This window comes from Tyto alba, unplaced genomic scaffold (assembly GCF_018691265.1).
Source record: "Tyto alba isolate M040663 unplaced genomic scaffold, T.alba_DEE_v4.0 Super-Scaffold_7, whole genome shotgun sequence".
Taxonomy (NCBI): Eukaryota; Metazoa; Chordata; class Aves; order Strigiformes; family Tytonidae; genus Tyto; species Tyto alba.
In genome coordinates, this window is record NW_024881328.1 from 26,569,472 (window position 1) to 26,590,231 (window position 20,760).

Genomic DNA, 20,760 nt, shown 5'->3' on the forward strand with positions numbered 1-20,760 from the left:
ACTTTTAAACTTACATAAACCACAAACACTACTACACAGGTAGAGATAAAGATGCTTGGCCATATACTTCAGATGTGAACATGAACTTGGACCTGTTTGGCTTATGGCTTCAAAAACAAGTTATGGGCCTGTTTCTACTAAAAAAATCAGTTCATTTATGTGCAAATTAAACACACATCAAAATTGCTTAGGACCTAACCAAGGGGCCTTTGACCTCTTTGGCTTTGAACCTAAAAGACCACTCATGTCACAGCTCACATGTAACATCAGAAAATTCATGCCAACTTCCCTAGTGACTTCTGCTTTCCAATGAATCAGTTAGTGCTACACATCTACACAAGGAATGGATTAAGGACACATCATGAAGCAATTCTTTCCCAGCACAATGTTGGGTTAGACACTCATGCTTCTCTTTCCTGCCACCATTACCTATGAGAAATCACAATTATCTCTACCTTTTAACAAAGTATAAATTTTAAATATTTATCATGGGGTCATGACTGGCAAGAAACTGAAGTGACACACTGCTATTAGCCTAACCACTCCAGTCATTTTCCCCATGTGCTGGGTCATCAGAACTTGCCAATCCTGACTTTAAGTTTATACTGGATAATGCAATTGGGCAAAGTGAATCTTCTGATCAAAATTTACTACCCCAGGTATGTGATGGGATAGTCTTAAAAGATATTGAGTTTCTGAGGCATGCTGACCTCAGTGTGAGGACACATCAAACTCAGAAATAAGAACTTGCATGACTATAACTGAATGTACTCTTGGAATAGTTCTTTTTTTGCTTAAAATCACCATGCTCCTTAAAGCAGTTTGCAAGGCAACTCACAGCAATTTGTAAATTACTGGAAGAACCTCATGAACACATAATGAAAGTAAAAATAATTTTTGCTTAGGGTTGTTGAACTCAAGTTTTCACCTTGCCATATAGGTAACTGGAAAGCTGGCATATGCATCAGAGTGTTATTTAACTTCTGATAAACATTAATTAATAACTTTCATATTTTTAACATATTTTCTTAATCAATTTATCATTGTTTAGATCAGATATATTTAGTTCAGATTTAATTATGTCAGCTACTGCTGATTTCTTCTCCTAAATATTAGCATTATTTTACATATAAAAATATATACTCACATTGAGAACATTAATGTAAAAATCTTCTGCTGAGAAAATGCCACAGATAACAAATGAATGTATTCTACTTATTTCTGGTCATCTTGACACATAGCACACTTAACTGTCACTAATTAAAAAAACCCAAAAGGAATATCAGACATTTAGTTCTAATGAGAAAAAAGAATACTGCATAAAAATTTCTCACTTTTTTACTACTATGTATTTTTTATGAATTACATTGGAATATGGGGACAACCAAAATTATTTTAATCAATTTACAGTTACATCATTGATTTATTATGCTCCCTCTCCTTTCCATTTAACTTCTAAAGATACAGTACAAAATATGTTTTCATGTTTATTACTTGGTAATAGAGAAAAAAATCCTGTCCAGTCTCTACTAACGCAAAACTTTTATTTTCTTCCAATTGTGTTGCTTTTCTTTGCATCAACATAATTCCATTGACTTTTTTTTAAAAAAAAAAAAAGTCATTTAATTCCATGAGTCAGCAGAATGAGCACAATGGATGTAAGAATTTTGCAGTGATAGAAACTGTAAACACAGGATTTCAATTAATGAGACTCACATGTTCTGACACAACATTGTGAGAAGGGTGAATACCAATTTAAGGAGTTCTTTCACAGAACTATATTCAAACTAAACAGCAAGTGTAAATTAGTATTCCATACCTTTAGGTTACAAGAAAAAGATGTTTTCTACATTTTCAGGTGATTTCTAGCCTACACAAAACAATAATGATTGCACTGTGACAGACACATGGGAATATGTACTCTATATGAAAAAAATTAGTCCTACATAAATGAGTGTCAATTAAAATGTTTTTACAAGAAAGAGTAAGGACCTTGGAAGGAGCCTGAAATATACCTCAATGCAGAAAGTGTGCACAAAACCTATGCACAGTTTAAATCTCACTTAAATTCCTCAACAAAGGCAAGTTTAAGTGAGAAAGAAATATGCCCACATAGACTGGTTTTCATCCTGAAAGGGATAAAAAACAATGCCCCTAAAATGAGTGCTGCATTTTTTACCTGCACTGAACAACAACATAGAAACATTCAGTGTTTTGAAAGAGACTATAAAATAAATTATGGAAATTTAGTATAATGTTAACACAGCACAAGTCTCAGCAGTTCCTGCCCTGTTAGTAGCTATACATTTGTACTGCCCACTGTCACTTTGCAGCAAGTTTTCAATAGTAAGGCTGTGAGAACCCTCCTGTTCTTCCTCCACACAGTACCTGTCCCCTTCCAACAACACCCCATCCTTGTACCAGCAGATACTTGGGGGGGGGGAACCAGTCACAAGACAGTGGAAACATGCTGAGGCACCTACAAATGTACTGTAGTCAGAAATGAGCCTCAGAAATTTGGGAGGGGCTTCTGTGACCTGGAATTCAAAGCTGCAGCTCTCAGAGTCCTCTGCCCTAAACTCAACCCGTTCCTCTTGGGATGGCTCTGCAAACACATCAAAACTAATGTCGACACACTTCTCCCCTTCCACATCCTGCTCTTGTTGACTCACCGCAAGCAGCTGGATTGCTTTCTCTGAGTCACCTATCTGCGGCTGGAACTCAAACTCCAGCTTTATTTCTGACTCGTCACCCGGGCTCACAGTTTCCCTCAAAAACAAGTCACACTTCTTGGGCCTGTGTGGTTGACTGCCCATGACTGTCTCACTGCTTGCCTTAGGACTGGCTCCCTGCTCACCGACGACTATGAGGGAGCCTTTGCACATTGCTTCTCCCAGCCTATTGATTGCCCGACAGTGATACGAGCCACCATCAGAAGGACCTACCTTTTGGACCTTCAGACTGTGAAGTCCCTCCTTCTGACTCACAACATACTTCTCTGTGGCAGGTGTCACACAGGTGTTGTCTCTGAACCACTGCACTATTGGGACAGGAGTACCTGTTACCACACACTCAAACACTGCCTCCAAGCCTTCTGTCACCTTGACATCTGCAAAGGGCACAGCAAAGCGGGGAGGCATTTCAGTCACTTGGAAATCTATTTTTACATCCTCATTCTCCTCTGAGGCCAAGCCTGCAGCTTGCTCCAGCAAGGCAAGTGGAAGGACATCCAGGGAAACCACCATGCTCTTTTTATTGGGGCTAAACTCAGGACTGGTTATGATTTTGACCTGCTTCTCAAACTCCTTCACTTCATTTTCATCCAGCTCCACTTCCAGGAGGATTTCCTGTGGTGAAGGTGACCTTGAAGATGTGTTTTGCTCCAAGTCAAAATGTATAACATGCTGATGGGTGACAGGGGGTGGCAGTGCTAGCAACCGCCCATCTTCAGACAAAACTTCCACCTGTGCAATACTTTTAGCTTCCCCGACAATGTTCACTGCATGGCACAGATACTGTCCTCCATTGGCTTTCTGGACATTAGTGATCTCCAGCACACATTTGTCTCCATCCTTCTCTATCCGCACCCTATCATCCGGCTCCAACAGAGATTTGTTATGATACCACTTCACCTCTGGCTTGGGCACACCCACAACCTCAGCCGCAAAGCTTAGTGTGCTGCCCTCATACAACCTCCTCCTGCTCAACGCCTTGAGGAATGCAGGTGGCATCTGCCTGCCTGATGGCTCCAGGGCTTCACAAGGGGTCCTAAACACCTCAGCTTGTGGCTGGTCTGGAGTCTGCTGCCTTCTCTCACAGAGGGGGAGCATGGTCAGGGCATCCATATACTCCCCAGTGGGTGTCCGGTAGCGCTCTGGTGGCGTGCTGTCCCCTGAAGCAGAGCAGGGTCCCTCGAAGGGTGTGAAGTAGTGCTCCGAGGGTGTGTTGCATTTTGAACCCTCGGAGGGAGTGGAGTAGTGCTCAGGTGGTGTGCTGTACACTGAGCCTTCAGATGGTGTGGAGTAGCGCTCAGGCGGTGTGCTGTACCCTGAGCCCTCGGATGGTGTGGAGTAGCGCTCAGGCGGCGTGCTGTATCCCGAGCCCTCGGACGGCGTGGAGTAGCGCTCAGGTGTGCTGACTGGTGTGTGGTAGGATGCTGATGAAGCGGTTTCAAAGATTTCCACTGAGGACGGAGGTGTGTAGAAGCGATCCGAATCAGGTGACTCCTCTCCGCTCCCGCTCTCCAGCTCTATAGACATGTCTGACTCAGGAGAGAAGGGCCGGGCAAGTTCCTGCTGGTTGTTGTAATAGTCATAAACCATGCTGAAGGTAACCTCCTCTACTTGCAGTGAAGTGATGGTCTCTCGCTGCTTCTTCAAAAGTGTCTCTTTGAGATCTGAGGTTTCTTGCATCACAGCTGACTTTAAGTACTTGGCCAGGGACAAGTTGGGCTCCAGCTCTGAGGATTGAGCAGCACTGGGCTCTGGACCTGCAGAAATATCCTCCAACAATCCTGCTCCATCCAGGCTATTCTCAGAAGCTTCCTCAGTGGGAGCCCTCTTCTTGCCCCAAGACTCCTTCCTTTGCTCCCTCTGTGCCACAGGATCATCCATTATTAAACCAAGTAAGAGCTGTCCAAAAGAGAAGCTCTTGGTTGTGTTTGATTCCACTTGCGTGTCCCTAAGCATCTCCTTGGGGGAATCTGTGCTTTCCAGCTCACAGGTGGAGCTGCTCATTCCTGTCTCAAAGACCTTTTCTATCCCAGAACCTTCTTCCTCCTCAGCCTGATGCCTAGCCTGGGGTTTCTTTTCACGTGCAGCTTTTTTCAGGTCAATGATGAAGCTGTCACTCTGGGAGTCTGTGATCTCCAGTGGTTCCCCACTCTCCCATGCATGTGTTTCCCGCTCTCCTCCTTGGAAATCTTCTGTGGACTCCACCAGAAAATGATTAATTTTTCCCTCAGGTGAATTCTCCCCACAGACACTCACCTCTGACTCATTAATTCTTTCAGCAGAAAATCCCTCTTCAGCAGATATCATGGTGCTGTCAAGGCCCCCGTTAGAGATTTGCAAATCAACCCTTCCAATTTCTCTTGGCTGTGCCTCCTCCTGGACACTGACCTCCTCTTGCTGCATCCTGCAGCTCTGATGCATTTCCTCATTTAGAGACATGTCTTTCACAAGCACATCATGTTGGTGCATAGGGTAGATGATCTCAGTCTCTCCTACCTCCACACTCTCCAGAGTTGTGGGGCTTTGTGCCTGTTCCGTGTCCACAGTGTCTGCAGCCGGGAAAGACTCCACAAGCTTCTTCAGATCAAATGTGGTATTGGTCTCATCAGTCTCAGTTGGCAACAGCTGCTCTTTGAAATGCACTTCTTCTAGGTGAATCTCAACTTCCTCGGTAAAATCCTGACCTGAGTTTTCTATGCCAGTAGGAGTGAAGATTAGATCCAAAGAAGAGTTGCCTGCATCAGACTCCATTTCTTGCAGGATTTGTCCATCATCATGCATTTCCCAGTGTGTGGCATCCCTAGTATCAATCATTTCTTCTTTACAAGAATGACCATCAACCTCAATGTCCTGTTCAATAGCAACTGATCTCTCTTGCTCTTTGGTCTGTTCCTCCTGCTGCTCTGTTGTACAGAAGTCATAAAAGCCAAACTGCTCCTTTGTGGGTGTGCTTGCCACGTTGTCCTGCAGGTGGGGCACACCCAACTCTTCTACGAGAAGCACATCAGGAGGCATTGCTTTCCAGGCAGGGTCATTGCTATCCTCCATATAAACATCACTCCCCTCTTGCACCACAGGTGATACAGGAATGAAAATCTGTAAATCCTCACACTCTCTTGCCTGAGCAGACTGCTCAGAAGCATGTGTTTGCCCTTTCATTTCCATAATTGGTGACTTTAAGATGTCCCAGGACAGAGTATTTGTATGTGGTAGCACCTTGTCTCCTTCTGCCTCCAGCTCCTCTGAAAAGTGACCCGAGTCCTTGGCCACTAGTTCATTCTCTTCCATGGACATGTTGGGGTGCAGCTCAGTGGCATCAATTCCAAAGCTCTGTTCCTCAGAGACAGCTTTTCCCCTCTGCTGCCTCATCTCAGAAATTCCATCTGTATCCCTCACACTTTCTTCTGTACAACCCATTTCTTGCCTTACATAAACTTCCATGATATCTGGCACCATCGTTTCCTCCATCTCACTTTCCTTAAAATGAGGAGTTTTCTCACATTCCTCTTCCAACTGCTTACCAGGAGATGGAGACAGGCTCAAGGACCAGGGTAGGTGGGCTTCCTCCTCCTTAGAGTACGTGATCTGTTCCTCTTCATCCTTCCCAAGTGTGCTGAAGCCTTGGAGGTGCAAAACATGGTCCATGGCAGGCAGTTCCTCAGTGCCTCCATTCTTGCTGTAAAACTTGGGTGCACTGGGCTGCACTGTCAGCTCAGAGGCAGTCTGCACTGTTCCAGCCACATTCTTGGCCACACAACAATACAGCCCAGTGTCTGCAACCGAAACCCCTCGGATGTGTAAGCGGTACATGCCATTCTTGCCTTCCTCAAAACTCAGCTTCTCGCTGGCAGAGAGGTTCTGGCCATTAAAGGACCAGGCCACAGCTGGTGGGGGCTGCCCAGTCACAACACACTCCAACACCACTGCCTCCCCTTCATGGCAATAAATGTGTGCTGGGGCTTCTGCCACAATTTGGGGTGGGTCATTTCCCACATCAAATGAAAATTTGAACTTGTGCTTTATGGTGGGAGTAACCTGGTCTGGAGAGGGCTGTGTGGTCTCCCTCATCTCTGTGTCTTGCTCTGGTGTTGGAGTGGGGGCAGTGATTTTTATTTCCACAGGCTGTGACAGCAAGTCTGAGTCTTGAACTGCACTTGGCAGTCCCTGCACTGTTGCGAAGGCCAAGCTGACTTCTTCCTCCTCCTCCACCTTTTCTTTCTCCCTTTCTTCTTCCTCCTTCACCTTCTCCTCTTCCACCTCTTTCTTCCCTTCCTCTTCCTCCTCCTTCTTTGTGTCCTCATAGGCTGGCATCTGCCGTCTCACATGAAGTGCAGCTGAGGTGCTGACTGTGCCCAGTGGGTTGAAGATGACGCAGGTGATGGTGCCACCATGCTGTGGGAGCAGGGATGGGAAGGTCAGTGTAGAGCGGCACTCTGTGGTGTGAACAGCAGTGCCCCGGATTCGTCCTACAGGCTTGTCGTTGTTGTACCAAGTGACTGTGGGTTGTGGGCGGCCATGGAAGAGGCAGGAGAAGGTACATCTGTGTCCCTCAACAGCCTCCTGAGGCTTGACCTCCTGGACAAAGAGGGGTGGGCAGGCCTCTAGGAGCCCACCTGGCATCTGCCATCTCTCCCCTGCATCCTTGGACCTATAGTACCCTTTAACTACCTGCACTGCAGGGGGCTCTGAGCCATCCATCCTGGCAGCTACCTCAGGTGGTCTGGGCTTCCCAAGAGGGCCCCGCTGGGGCATGGACATGAGGGATTTCTGCTTCTTTTTCAGCACTGCTTTCTTTGCCTCCCGCAGCCGCTGCAGCTTCCAACGGATCTCCTCATCCAGCAACTCCTCAGCATCCACCACTTGGCCACTGTGCTCCCTATCACATGCCAGCCCTGGACGGTGAGGCCCCACCAGTGGCAGCCTCTGGAAACGGATGGTTCGTACCATGCCCCGGCATGTTGAGAGGTCCCCAAGCAACTGCTCGGCCTCCTGCCCCTTGTCAAAGGGCGAGCCAGTGCAGCGAAGCACCACACGTAGCCGGTCCTCCTGCTGCTGCTGCAGCAGGCACTCCCAGCTCTCCTGCATCCATTCTGCTTTCCCTGTGAAACCCAAGCCCTGCTGCTCCCTACTGCGTGCCACCAGCAGTGAGGCAGTGGACTCAGCTGAGCCCTCACAGTTAATGGCAAATACCCTGTAGCTGCCAGCATCGTGCTCCTGCACATCCCGCACCTCCAGGCTGGCATGGTGCATGTGCTCCTCACTCTCGGTGCGGATCACCTTGCGGCAGTCCTGGTGGACCGGCCGGTTGTTGTGAAACCAGGACATGTGGGGCGCTGGGCATGCCACCAGCTTGCACTGGAAGAGTGCAGGGCTCCCCTCCAGGACAGACCTACACTTGAGGCCCTGTGTGAAGGTGGGTTTACAGTTCTGGGGAAAAGCCAGGACCGCTGCTGTCCCAGGTTCCTCAAGGTTCACCTTGCTGTGCTGCTCTGCAAGAGAAGGAGACTGGGTTACAACATGCTACACTCTGCCTGCCATCTGACTGAAAAAAAAATGAAATAGCAATATATTGAAATAAAAAGTGGGCATGCAACAGATTTCATCACACACCCAGAAAAAAAAAGTAATTCACTCACCATATTTGTTCGAATAAACGCAACGCCTTGCTCTGTTTTAAAGATTGACACGAAAATCGTTCGTTGTCTGTTCTTTCTTCAGACTGTGGAAATTTCTTCTTGAACAAGCAAAAATGAATTTCAAAACAACACGTTCTTCTGCGTGTATGTTTTTGCTGCCTGGAAAAGCTGTGTGTCTTTGGGTGGCAAAGAAGAAAATCTTACCTGACTTGCAGACAGTAGAATAAACGCCCTTTCTGAACCCTCTGTTTGTAGATTAAATGTTCAAACAATTGAGAAAAAATATTTTGAAAGATATTTAAAAAAAAAAAGTAAGTAATTAGCTAACATGAAATGAGAAGGCGTTTATTCGAACTAATACAGCCACTAACTTCACAGTGTTATGCACAGGGAAAAAAGCAAGCAACATGAACCACATATGCTATCTGCAAGCCAGGGTAAGAGATGTATAATGATGAATTAATGTATGTAAAAAAAGTGCAAGGAATCAATGGAAATGTGTAGCTTTCACATATCCTAAACAACCAATGCTTTCTAGTATACTTCATCCATCCCTCCAATAATGTCCATTGAACTGATTAATGTTAGGTTGCTAACTTGTTTAAAAATAATACGATTAAGATTTGTATAACTTCCTTCTGAAGTAAACTATTCCATGCATTCAAAAGGAAATTTAACAAATAAAAGCTCTATGAACAGCTGCAAAGCATGAAGTAAAAGTTAAGAATATGGCTGCAAAATTACAAATTTGATGTTTTAAACATGTTTTAAAACTTAAATAACCTTATAATGCAGGTAACCCTTTGCATATCAAAACAAACATGCAACATGTTCAACATGTTTTAAAGTGTGTCTTTCTTTCCCCATCAGACACTACATGTAAGCAAATAAAAGCTTTTCACAATGTTACTAATTACAGGTAATAATTATTCAGTGTAACATCATTGGTGACTGTACCTTTCACTTCCATTTCAATCTCTTCCTCTAGTTTCTCATGAATAATTTTTTCAGCAGCTAGAATAAAAAGAGAAAGATTTTTGAGCTATAGTTGCTAAATATGCCGATCAACAATCTATGTAGTAAAAACATCTAATCTCTCTTGCAAATATACAGAAATTCACACATACATACACATAAATGCATGCCAAACAATTCAAACACTTGATAAATTTTGAGAACAGAGTAATCAAATACTTTCAAACTTGTTTGCAATATACACTTTTCTATAAGATTTGCTTTCTTTTTTGCAGGTCAGGGGGAAGTTTCTATTGTAACATGCCTTTATCATGCCATAAATCCCTGAAGAAAACATTCAGCAATCCACAGACTAATGAGATGCTTCTCGTTCTTTATCATCTCCAAGGGAATGAAGGTACTGGAATGCAATGATGCATGAGGAATTGATACTTGGAAGGAACATGCAGTTGCCAACCTGTCACTCTCAGATGGGTGCTGCACTCGGCTTGTCCTGCAGGATTAACTATTCTGCACTTGTATATACCCTTGTGGTTCTGACCAACTTTCAACAACCTTAAACTGCACAGTGGCCCATCATGTTTTAAGGAACACAGTGCAGACTCCTCAACTATTAGCTGATTGCACAGCCAGACCACACAAGGTGTAGGTACACCTTTCATTATACAAAAGAGTAACACATCATCTCCTTCTTTTACAGTAGTTTCTGAAGGCAGAGTTTCAAGAAACTCTGGTGCTTCGGCATCAGTTTCTGTGATGTCTTCACATGGCACAACATCAGGATAGCAGACTCTGTTTCTTTGCTTCTCAGTTTCATATGGTCTTTGGGATGTAGATATAAACAAGCTTGAGGTTTTCTTGGAAGATTCTCGCTTAACTTCAGATGCTTTAAACTGACAATCTTTGGCTGCTTTAAAGCTTTTAGTATCTGATTCAAGGGTAATTTTTGTTACTGCTTTGGCTTGTGCTTCTTTTGCTGGGTAAGAATAAAGTTAGGAAAAGGATTAGGTCAGATGTTTTGCAGGAATTAAAAATATCCTTATACTTAGGAAGAAACACTCAGTAATTAGTATTGAAAGCATGTCCAGCATGTTAGTGCTACAACAACGTTATTAAACATGAGTGATTGCACATTTAAGAGCTCTATTCCTGATGGGCTAATTCTAGGTACCAGTTAAGCCTATGGGACTTTAATGGGACCAAGACTTGGTCTGTAAGGCCTAATACCAGCAAATCTTTGCTTATAATTTAGAGCCTTAATTTAAGAAGTAGCAGCAGAAGATTATGAAAAGTACTTTGCACAGCTCAAGAGCAATGAAAGAAACTTCAATATGTAAGAGCCAAAAAATGAGGTCAACAGCTTCCTCATTATTCATCTTCACTTACTGCTCTTGATTCCTTTGATCTCAGCAGAAATCACCTGTCTAGTGTGTTGATAATACATTTTTGGGTCTTCACTAGTGGTAACACTAGTAACATTTTGATACACTGATGTCAGGAAAAAGTGGAAGGTGTCTTAGCAAAAATAAATATTTATATCTCAGGGAGAGTGAAAGGTAGAAGACAATTCAATAGTGGAGTAATACAATACTCACACCCATTAATCCTTTCAAGTACATTGATCTATATTGTCAATCTTGGAATTGGAACCTTGGATTTACTGGAAACAATTTGGACCCAGCGAGTTTGAAATTACAAGGTATCTAGTTCAACATTGCTTATCCAACATTCTTATCTTTCCTAAAGTCCAGCTTCAGGAATTCTCAAAATTTAAAAATTCCTACCAGCCTGTTTTGCTTTACTTTTCACTGCATATTGTGAAGGATATGAGGAATAAAAAACCTCAGACATCTATGACTTTCTGGGAAGAATCATGGAGTTACAATACCAACTTCCCAGTATTGCACATGTCACTTATGAATAGAGCTGTAAATGTGGAGGGAAAAACCCAAAGCATTATTACTACAATTTTCTCAATTAAATACTGATAATAAAGGAAATATGAGTGAACTGTAGGCAGTGATAATGAAATTGCAAAATCTAAGTCATAATGTTAAAAGTCAGATAACCACCTTTGACTGTTAGTATTGCAGCAGTCGTTGTCCCTCCGTAATCATTATATACAGTACAACTGTACATTCCTTGATCTGTCAGCTGGACGTTTAGGATTGTGAGCAGCAGGACACTTCCACTTTGTGATATCTTCATTTTTTCAGACATTTCTATCCTTTCACCTTCGTGGGCCCAAAGAAACTCAGAGAATAATTCATTTTCTAAGGTACATATGAACTGAGCAGTGTCACCACATTTCACAGTTAGGTCTCTGAGCTGCAAGAGAATCTTTGGAGGAATATCTTTTATTTCCGGAGCAGTGGTCATAGATATCCTGGTGCTCTGAGATGTTTGGGAAAGGGTTGTTTTGTGCATGGCTTCCATTTCTTCAGCTGATGTAGACTTCATGGTCAAACTTTCTGATACACTTTCAAAAACGTGTACACCCAATTCCTGTGACGGTTGTTGCATTGATTTAAATTCTTTTTGAAAAGTTTTAATATTCTTCTTTGTGAGAGGAGCAACATGAAGTTGTGATATAGCCTGTGACCAGATAGACTCTTTTACATCTTTCCCAGAACTTTGCCTATCTAGGGCTTGCACTGTGTAATCAAGTAACAAAAATAACAATAATATTAGTATCTAAAGAACTTTACTGGGCCATGCTCTGAACAAAATCAAATGGCATGGAGGATGAAAATGAATGATCTTCATTTGAAAACTCAGCATGCCAGATGCACTACTCTCTTGACACAAAGATTATCCATTCACATATATGAATGACAAATAATGCCTAAGCTAGTCATGCAGTTGACACACAGCTGATGCTTGCCTCTTCTTTCACTGAAGTTGCCCATTTTAGTATTAGAAACTTATTATGGAACTTAAGGAGGTATTTTCTCTTTTTTTTTTTTTTTTTTCCTACATGATAGTACAAAATACCTCAGTCTATGCTATAAATATTTTTATAGCATAAATTTTCTTAATTACTTGTTTTAGAAATCTGAATGCCTCCAGTAAAATAATTCTATTATTTGACTCATATCAAGATATAAATTTGCAAATTTCTAAATGTTATAGCTTAAACAGAAGAAATGAGAGTGGTTGGGTTACAGAGAGTAGATATTACTAACATTAGCTGGTAAAAAAAAGGTGTGAAACAAGAAAAGAAGAACATTAGTAACAGCATAAAAGTGTGGTATACAACAAACTGAATCTCTCTGAAGTAAAAATGGGGCTTTACCTTCTGCAGTCACTGTAAGTGTAGCTGTACAAGTTGTTTCTCCAGCACTATTTCTTGCCTTGCAAGAGTATTGGCCAGCATGCTCTGAGAAAGCATCTACTATTATCAGTACAGCTGTGCCTGTAGACTCATCAAAGTGGAAAACTAAGTCTTTTGTTGGCAACATGAGTTGTTGATTATGAAACCACTGGATTTTTGGTTTGGGCATGCCAGAGACTCTGGCTTGAAATCTGACTGATTCCCCACTGCATACCCTGCAGCTTGAAATAGGCTGGATAAAGGTGGGCCTTTGGCCAATAGACTCCTCCTTAAGTGAAACAGATGAAGAAACATGCCAATGGGACTCTGATGTAACTTCTTCAACCTTTTTAAATCCTGAAAAGAAGCATGCCAACTTTTAATTTCTCACCCTACACTACAATAAATTTTCTCTCTCAGTCAAGGTTTCTTTTCTAACTTACAACAGCATGACTTATTGTAATTCATCATTTATAAAATCTGTTGCAAAAATAAAACAAAATATTTATGGTTAAATAATATGAAAGACAATATAGAACTTAAATAACAAATTTTCCAGACAATATTTGTGCTCTAAAACTTTGGTCAACATTTCATCAGTGTAAACTAATTCTTTTCAGTTGCCCAAGTACCTGGCACAGACCTCTATTTAACATGTTTTCCACACTTTTAAGTAATGTATTTTATACAAGAACTACTATATGTCCTCACAGTCAAATAAAAGAATGTGTAAGCAAAGTACTTCCATTAGAAAGAAGGTTTATACCATCTTCAGTGCATGACAGATTCTAATACTGAAGAGAATGAAAAGATGAGGTTCATGGAACATTGAAAAAATATGAAATAAGTTTTCCTATGCATGACCTATATTTTGGAGACATAAATGTATGCTGTGGACATTGTAAATGGTAGAAACTAGTTGACAGACATGACAGACAAGAACTCACATATAATCATCAGTGTATAAGAAGATTAGTATTGGAACATGACCTAAACAAGACATCTTCTTTAATAGCACACTGTACCTTCCAACTTCAAGGTAGCAGTGCTTGTCACTTGGCCTACAGAATTACTAGCCACAAAGGTATAGATTCCTTCATCCTCTGGATAAGCTTCAGCAATCTCCAGCTGGTAAGTGTCTTCAAACTGAGTCATTCTAAAAAAACGTGATGGCTTGATCTCTCTCTCTTTGTTGTACCAAGAGACTTTCAGATCTGCTCAAGCAACAGAAAGGAGAAAAAAATGTGTAAATTATGATACTAGACTAGTAAGTAAACACTATTTTTATACTTATATCTGTCAGAAATCTTAATCTCAAGTATCTTTTTTTAATTTTAAATGGGCCTTGTATTACTCTGGTAATGTATGATCAGTGGAAAGTGGCCTACTTGTTCCTTTAGGTTTTGATTTCTGTATTGGAAATATTTCTATAGGAAAACGGATTCTGATGCTGCTATATTCCTGAGTAAAAATAATTTTTCCTTTCCCTTCTTAATGTATAAATTTAGAAATATTTTGCTACTACTAAAATCAGAGAAAGGTTAATTTTTAAAAAGGGATTCTGCTACAACTGCCTGATTAAACAGGCTTTAAAATCACTAGATTGAGATGAACAGGTTAAAGAAATTAAAACAAAATATTTTTTTGCTAAGGAGAGTACCTTGCCTCTTTTTTTTTGCAAATATTATAAATTTTACACCTCAAACTTTCAAGCAGGTGTCTTTGTATTTTTGTAAAATTCCTATATAAAATGTTGTGCTACTTCACTGTATAAATTCTTGTAAACTTGGGAAAGAAGAGTACTGAAGCAGATTTTAACCTTGCCTCTCTGCTTGGCACTCTATTACATCATTAGTCAAATGTTTTCACACAAGTAGTTTGCCATTACTGCCATGAGAAGAAAGAGACAGTGTTTTCAATAGCCAGCTGCAGAGTGTGTATCATTAAACAACTGTACATGCAATCACGTATTACCTAACCTAATATAAAAGTTTTCAGAACACAAGTGAGAGTTATGTGAATCCGCTTGGATACAGTATTCAATAAAGGAAATTTTCAATAGGAAAATTTTCTTCACTGAAGGTGCTATCAAGGACTGGAACAGGCTGCCCAGGGAAGTGGTTGAGTCATCATCCCTGGATGTATTTAAAAGATACTTGAATGTGGCACTTCCGGACATGGTGTAGTGTTGGCACAGTGTTAGGTTTATGGTTGGACTTAATGATCCTTAAGGTCTTTTCCAATCTAAACAATTCTATGATTCTATGAAAGGGGACCTAAATGAAAGGATCCTTATGCTCTGTGCTCTAAATGCAGCTTCCACATTCACATAAATACAGTTCTTGTAAAAGAAGTTACTATAGTATGCTTTGCACAGAAAGCAGGTCAGTCTTTCCAGCATGTATTTTCCAAGTTTTAGCACCTCTTCTAAAGCAGAATCAGATCTGTTGTAAAGCTTTTTTTAAAAAATGTAGAGTTTGATTTCAAGTGATGGAAATACAAATTATATATATTTGCATATCTATGTCTATTACCAGTTTTATGTGGGTTTTTACACAGCTATCACTCAGGATTATTTTTAAATATAGAGTTTTATTTATCTTTAAATAACTGTAAATTCTTTGGGGTTGGAACTGGACCTTATTCTGCAGTTTACCATGCAAATATTTTATTCCTAGTCGCACTCAAGGCCATTCACTGAAGTGAAGAAAGGTAGTCTTATTTGGTATTGTGTTAACTTGGAAAGAATTATTTTAATTGTAGAATGGTATCCTATGTAACTTAAAATAGCAAACTTGTTTAAGGAAAATCTACACTTAAAAAGACAATGAGAAAGCACCTTTTTATGCTAGGAAAAAGAATGCAATGGCAGTTTACTGTTTGCAGAATGATATACTTAGGAATATAAGGATAAAGGTTGAGGCACAGTTTCAGTCTGTTTAGTTAACTGACTTGTCACTGTAAGTCATCAGAAGCTTTGTTATATTCATTTAACATGATAATGCTTTTCCACTATCATACTCCATGTTTTGAAACTGCATTTTACTCACTGACAGTTTTCCAACATCAGCTAGCATTTGAAATGCCAAGAAGTTTCCAAAGACAACTTTTTTGAAACAGACCTCTTTTTAGAAATGTTTAATATTTATGACAGTTTAGAACTTTCATGCTTGATGCCATCTTTGACATATGACTTGCTTAGCTAAATTGTCAGTATGTAACACTTTGTTGTGTGCATATATCAAATAACTAGGGAAAGACTGATCACAGCACACATACTGTTGCATTTTTTCTGAGTTCAGGATGAAAAATTCTGAGACATGAAAAGATGTATAGGATTTCATTAAACCCACCTGTCCCTGTAACTCTGCACCGAAAACAAGCAGACTGTCCCTCAGATGTAACAGCATCACGCAGTGGTATTACGACAGCAGGTGGATACACTGGCATTTCTAGCTCAGGAGAAACAACTTCTGGGACTAAAGCATAAGAAAAATAAATAATTTTTGAAGATTAATAAAATCACACACATGTTGACAATCTCAGTTCACAGACATTGCTATGAACATGGGAAACTCACTTTCCACTGAAAGTGAAGCTGAAGTTGTAGCAACTCCGTAGTCATTTTTTGCTTGACAGGTGTACACTGCTGCATCTTCAGGGAAAGTTTCAATCAGCAAGAGAGTATATTCTTGTGCATCATGAAGAAATTTGCACTTGAAACCTGGAGAGAGCTGTTGATCATCTTTGTACCAGGAAATTTTGGGCTGGGGTTTGCCTGATATCATAGCACAGAAACGGGCAGGTTTGCCAGACTCCACAGTGGTTGGCTCTAGCTCCTGAATAATCTGGGGTGGCTCTGGAGCTGCAAATTGCGGGGGAGGTAGGGAAGGGGAGGAGAAAGGAAGAGATAGAGAAATCTCATTATTGATATTTATCAAGGCTTCAAAAATATTAGCAAGGATTTTTTTTTTTTTTTAAATCTTATTACTCCCAATATTGTGTGCCCATGAAAATCTGCCCTTTTCCTTGATACAAGGGGAATGATCTAGCATCAAGTGCCTTAACATAATTAGCTGTGTTGGCATTAGTGTTTTCTGGCAAACTCTGTCCTAGAATTGCTAAATTGATCTCTCTGGCAAAACATATTTTTCTGTATGAACAAATTAGTTTTATTTGGACTTGAGAATTTCCTGATCTAAATAAATAGAGTGGGGGAAAGAACTCCTATAACATTTTTATCAGCTAGCCAGATATTTCAGTAGAGCGAGATACACTCATGTACATGAGGATGTTGGTAGTGTTCCAGACACAAGATTCTCTTTGGATTTTTTTCTTTCTTTACTTTCAGAGTTAGAATTTAAGAAAAGCTATATAGAAATCAGAAAAACACAGGGTTTTATATATAGTCAAAGCACTGTTTGCGGGGACACATACCATTTACATAGAGAACAACAGAACTCCTATTCCGTCCTGCAACAAAAGTATATTCTCCAGCATCAGAGTAAGTGGTTTCAAAGATGCTCATTCGATGAACTCTTCTTTCCACCACATAGCTGTATCTTTCCTCGTATTGGAAGTTGATCTCAATGCCATCCTTGTACCACTGTGGTTCAATGTCATCTTCATTGACTTCAAATTCAATTTCAGCTCTTTGTCTCTCAATGACCTTTGAACAAGGAGAATAAATATTAGAAATAGCATTCTATTTTACAGACAGTCCTGCATTTCAGTTTCCTAGAAGGCTCTGACCTTATGATTACAGATTACTGTGTTAGGACTTTTGCTGGTTAGATATGGTTGCACTTCCTTTGCATTATTCTTTGAATGACAAAGTTATGAAATATTTATTTTTCTGTATAGGCCATACCTGAATATCTTTACGGACACTTCTGATACGAATATCACGACCTTCCACTATCAAATTGGCACTGGATGTGTTTCCACCTGCTACTACAGTGTATTGACCAGCATCAGACATTCTTGTGGAAGGAATGATGAGACGATGGACATATTTCTCTCTCTGAATTTTCATCCTAAGGACATCAGAAAAGAAAACGAGCAAGTTATTTCCAGGGGGAAAATACATAACAAAAGTCAATATGGTGTAGAAGAAATCATTCACCTGTCACCAATCTGGAGTTCTTGTCCATCCTTCATCCACTGGACCTGAATGTCAGGTTCTGAAATTTCACACTCAAAAATAGCCCTCTTCTTCTCCACAACCTTGATGTCTTTAATATGCTTCCTAAATTCGATGTGACGAGCTAGGGCAGAAAAAAAGTAGAATGAGTGTCATGATGCTATTTAAGCCACTAGAAGTCACTAAATATATCAATTAAGAGGGCAGATACCTTCCACATATAAAGTGGCTGATGAAGCTGCTTTTCCAGCAACAAATGTATATTCTGCAGCATCACCAAAATGCACATTCCTTATGGAGAGCGAGTGTGTGAGCTTCTTTGTTCGTATCTGGCATTTATCGGTCGATTTTATTTCTACCCCATTCTTTAGCCATTTATATGAGATTCCTTCATAGTTAACAGTAACTTCAAATGTTATTGTATCCTTCTCTTCAGCATTGATGTCTTTTAGCATGGATGTAATCAGGATGGCTAAAAGAAAAGAAATGGACATGGTTTGGGGGCTTTTGATCTGTTTTGCTTTATTTTAGACACATGTTAACTGGACCAGAGACATTTAAAATTCTTTAAGACAGATTATGATTCTTGGTAATATTAAAAGGAAGGCTCTGTGTCTAGACTTAATACTACAAGTAAATTTCCTAAAACTTCCGAATTACATAAGAATCCAAACTCTGTCTCCTATGGTGACTTGACATTCAGGCATGTTGGCCTAAACAGGAGAATCCAGGATATGACTTTCAAGTTCACAGCCTCTAGATCTCTTTTAAAAATGTAATTGAGGCTGTTTACTGTTATAAGAAAATACCTCTACAACAGTGCTGGCTTTGTCTGAATTACACCAAGTGAATGTATTAACACAAACTCTATTACTGGTAACTGCAAAATACTACAGTTAATTTCATTTTTACATACGTTTTACGGTCAGAGTTGCACTGACTCTGTCATTTCCACAGACAAATGTGTATTCTGCAGAATCTTCACTGCTTGTGTTCATGATATTGAGCTGATGGAGTTTACCCTGGACCACTATTTTGAACTTTTCACTCATTTCAATCTCCACACCATTTTTCAACCAGACAGCAGGCACATTGAAATGAGAAACTTCACACTGAAAAGAGGCAGTTTTCGTCTCTGGGATCTCAATATTTTTCATGGTCTTTGTGATGTGTATGGCTAAGAGGGAAAAAAACAAAACAAAAAACAAAATACAAGATTTTTTTTTAAATCAATATGCGTGGAAGACTGCAAAAAATCAACAGTAACAGGTTATGAACTAACAGGTCAAGTTTTTCAATATGAGTTGGTGTAGCAATTCATATAATCACTTTCTTACAAACTTACAGTACTTACTTTCCACAAACAGTTTTGCTTTACACTCAATTTGCCCGACAAGAGCTGTGTATTCCCCAGCATCAGCAGGAGATATGTTATGCAGCATAAGCTTGTGCACTTTTCTTTGAGAGATCATCTTGTATTTATCACTTTGTTTAAGCTCAACATTTTTGTGGAACCATCGGACTGGTACAGTATCGTGGGATACACTTAGTTCAAAGGAGACAACAGCATTTTCCAAAGCAGTCACATCCTTTGGCTTTTTGATGATCTTGACAGCTTGAGGAAAAAAGTTAGCAAGATTCAGCAGTGTGTTTGATTGGATTTCAAACCACATATTAAAGTAAATATTCAAACCAGACTGACTTACTTTCCACATGAAGTCTGGCATTTGCTCCTATCTTTCCAAGCTTAAAGCTGTAAACAGACTCATCAGTGACAACACAGTGTTTGATTTTCAGTGTGTGAATAGTTCCTTTCACTGAAATTTCATATTTGTCATTTGATCTGAGTTCAACACCATTTTTTATCCACAGAGCTCCTTTCACATCAGGGTGGGTCAGTTCTACAGTGAAAACTGCCTCCTGTGTTTCTGTCACAGTCAAGTTCTTTAGTGTCTTCTTTATCTTAACAGCTAAGGGAAAAAAAAAAAAAAAGAAAAAAAAAAAAGAAAAGCAAAAATAAGCACTGGACAGAACAGACCAAAATTAAAAATTATAATAAACACAATAATCTTAATAACACCAAATCATGATGTTTAATTTTAAAATCTAGTATTTATATATTGATTTATACAGTTTCCACTGAAATGGTAGGGTTTGGAACACAAGAAGCAACATTTACTTTTAACATCCATGAGAAACGGGAGGTTTTTATTTGATAAAGTTTACTACACAACTAGCAGGAAGAGAATTTCTACCTGTTAGCCTGTACCTTGAATAAAATGTGTTTTTATTAAAATGCCATGCTAAATTCCAACTACCAGAGACTCCAAATACAGTAAGTTTTCTACCTCAGAAAGGGCATCATAATATAAAAATATTTTCAAAACATGAAGCAAAACATGCTTGTATCTTAGGGCCCAACCCAAGACACAGTGTGTGATGCTGAACAGAGTCTTAAAGACATCAGTTAGTTATAAAAAAGCACTGACCTTCAACCTTCAATTTAGCAGATGTCTTCGAACTTGCTATTTCATAGCTATATTCACCCATATCATCCAGTCTTGTGACAGGGATATTGAGCCGTCTCTTTACACCATCAGATTCAGCACGGTACTGATCTGTCATAGGTAATGGTCTACCATTTTTTAGCCACTGGCCATCTGATTCAGGATTTGCCACCTCACATTCAAAAACAGCTGTCTGGGATTCAGCCACAGTCAGGTCAGTGAGAGGCTTTGAAATGGCACCACCTGTTGGGAAGCAAACACACATGTTTTGTCTTGCTGTTCAATTTCCCCCCCTACAGAAATACAGCCATGTGAAAAGTAGATGCTAGAATTCTTTGCCCTAATTGGCAGCAAGCCCACAGACATTCTTGAAAAATCAAGAATAGAATGGGAACTGAATATCACAAAAATACATTTCTTACTTCTATCTTAGTTATTCTCATTTATTATCTTT

At 40.1% G+C, this 20,760-nt stretch overlaps 1 protein-coding gene across 1 annotated transcript in view; it reads right to left on the reverse strand.

The window, feature by feature from the left end:
• Positions 1-20,760, reverse strand: part of TTN (titin) — a 240,837-nt gene that overhangs the window by 193,307 nt on the left and 26,770 nt on the right. The window contains exons 32-43 of the mRNA XM_042784452.1: positions 20,289-20,549; positions 19,506-19,769; positions 19,154-19,414; positions 18,716-18,976; positions 18,011-18,271; positions 17,782-17,923; positions 17,527-17,692; positions 17,094-17,325; positions 16,237-16,521; positions 16,010-16,135; positions 13,682-13,870; positions 9,326-9,382 (exon numbers count right to left, since the gene is read on the reverse strand). Coding sequence (XP_042640386.1) covers positions 9,326-9,382; positions 13,682-13,870; positions 16,010-16,135; positions 16,237-16,521; positions 17,094-17,325; positions 17,527-17,692; positions 17,782-17,923; positions 18,011-18,271; positions 18,716-18,976; positions 19,154-19,414; positions 19,506-19,769; positions 20,289-20,549 — 2,505 coding nt within the window. The remainder of the gene's footprint in view (positions 1-9,325; positions 9,383-13,681; positions 13,871-16,009; positions 16,136-16,236; positions 16,522-17,093; positions 17,326-17,526; positions 17,693-17,781; positions 17,924-18,010; positions 18,272-18,715; positions 18,977-19,153; positions 19,415-19,505; positions 19,770-20,288; positions 20,550-20,760) is intronic.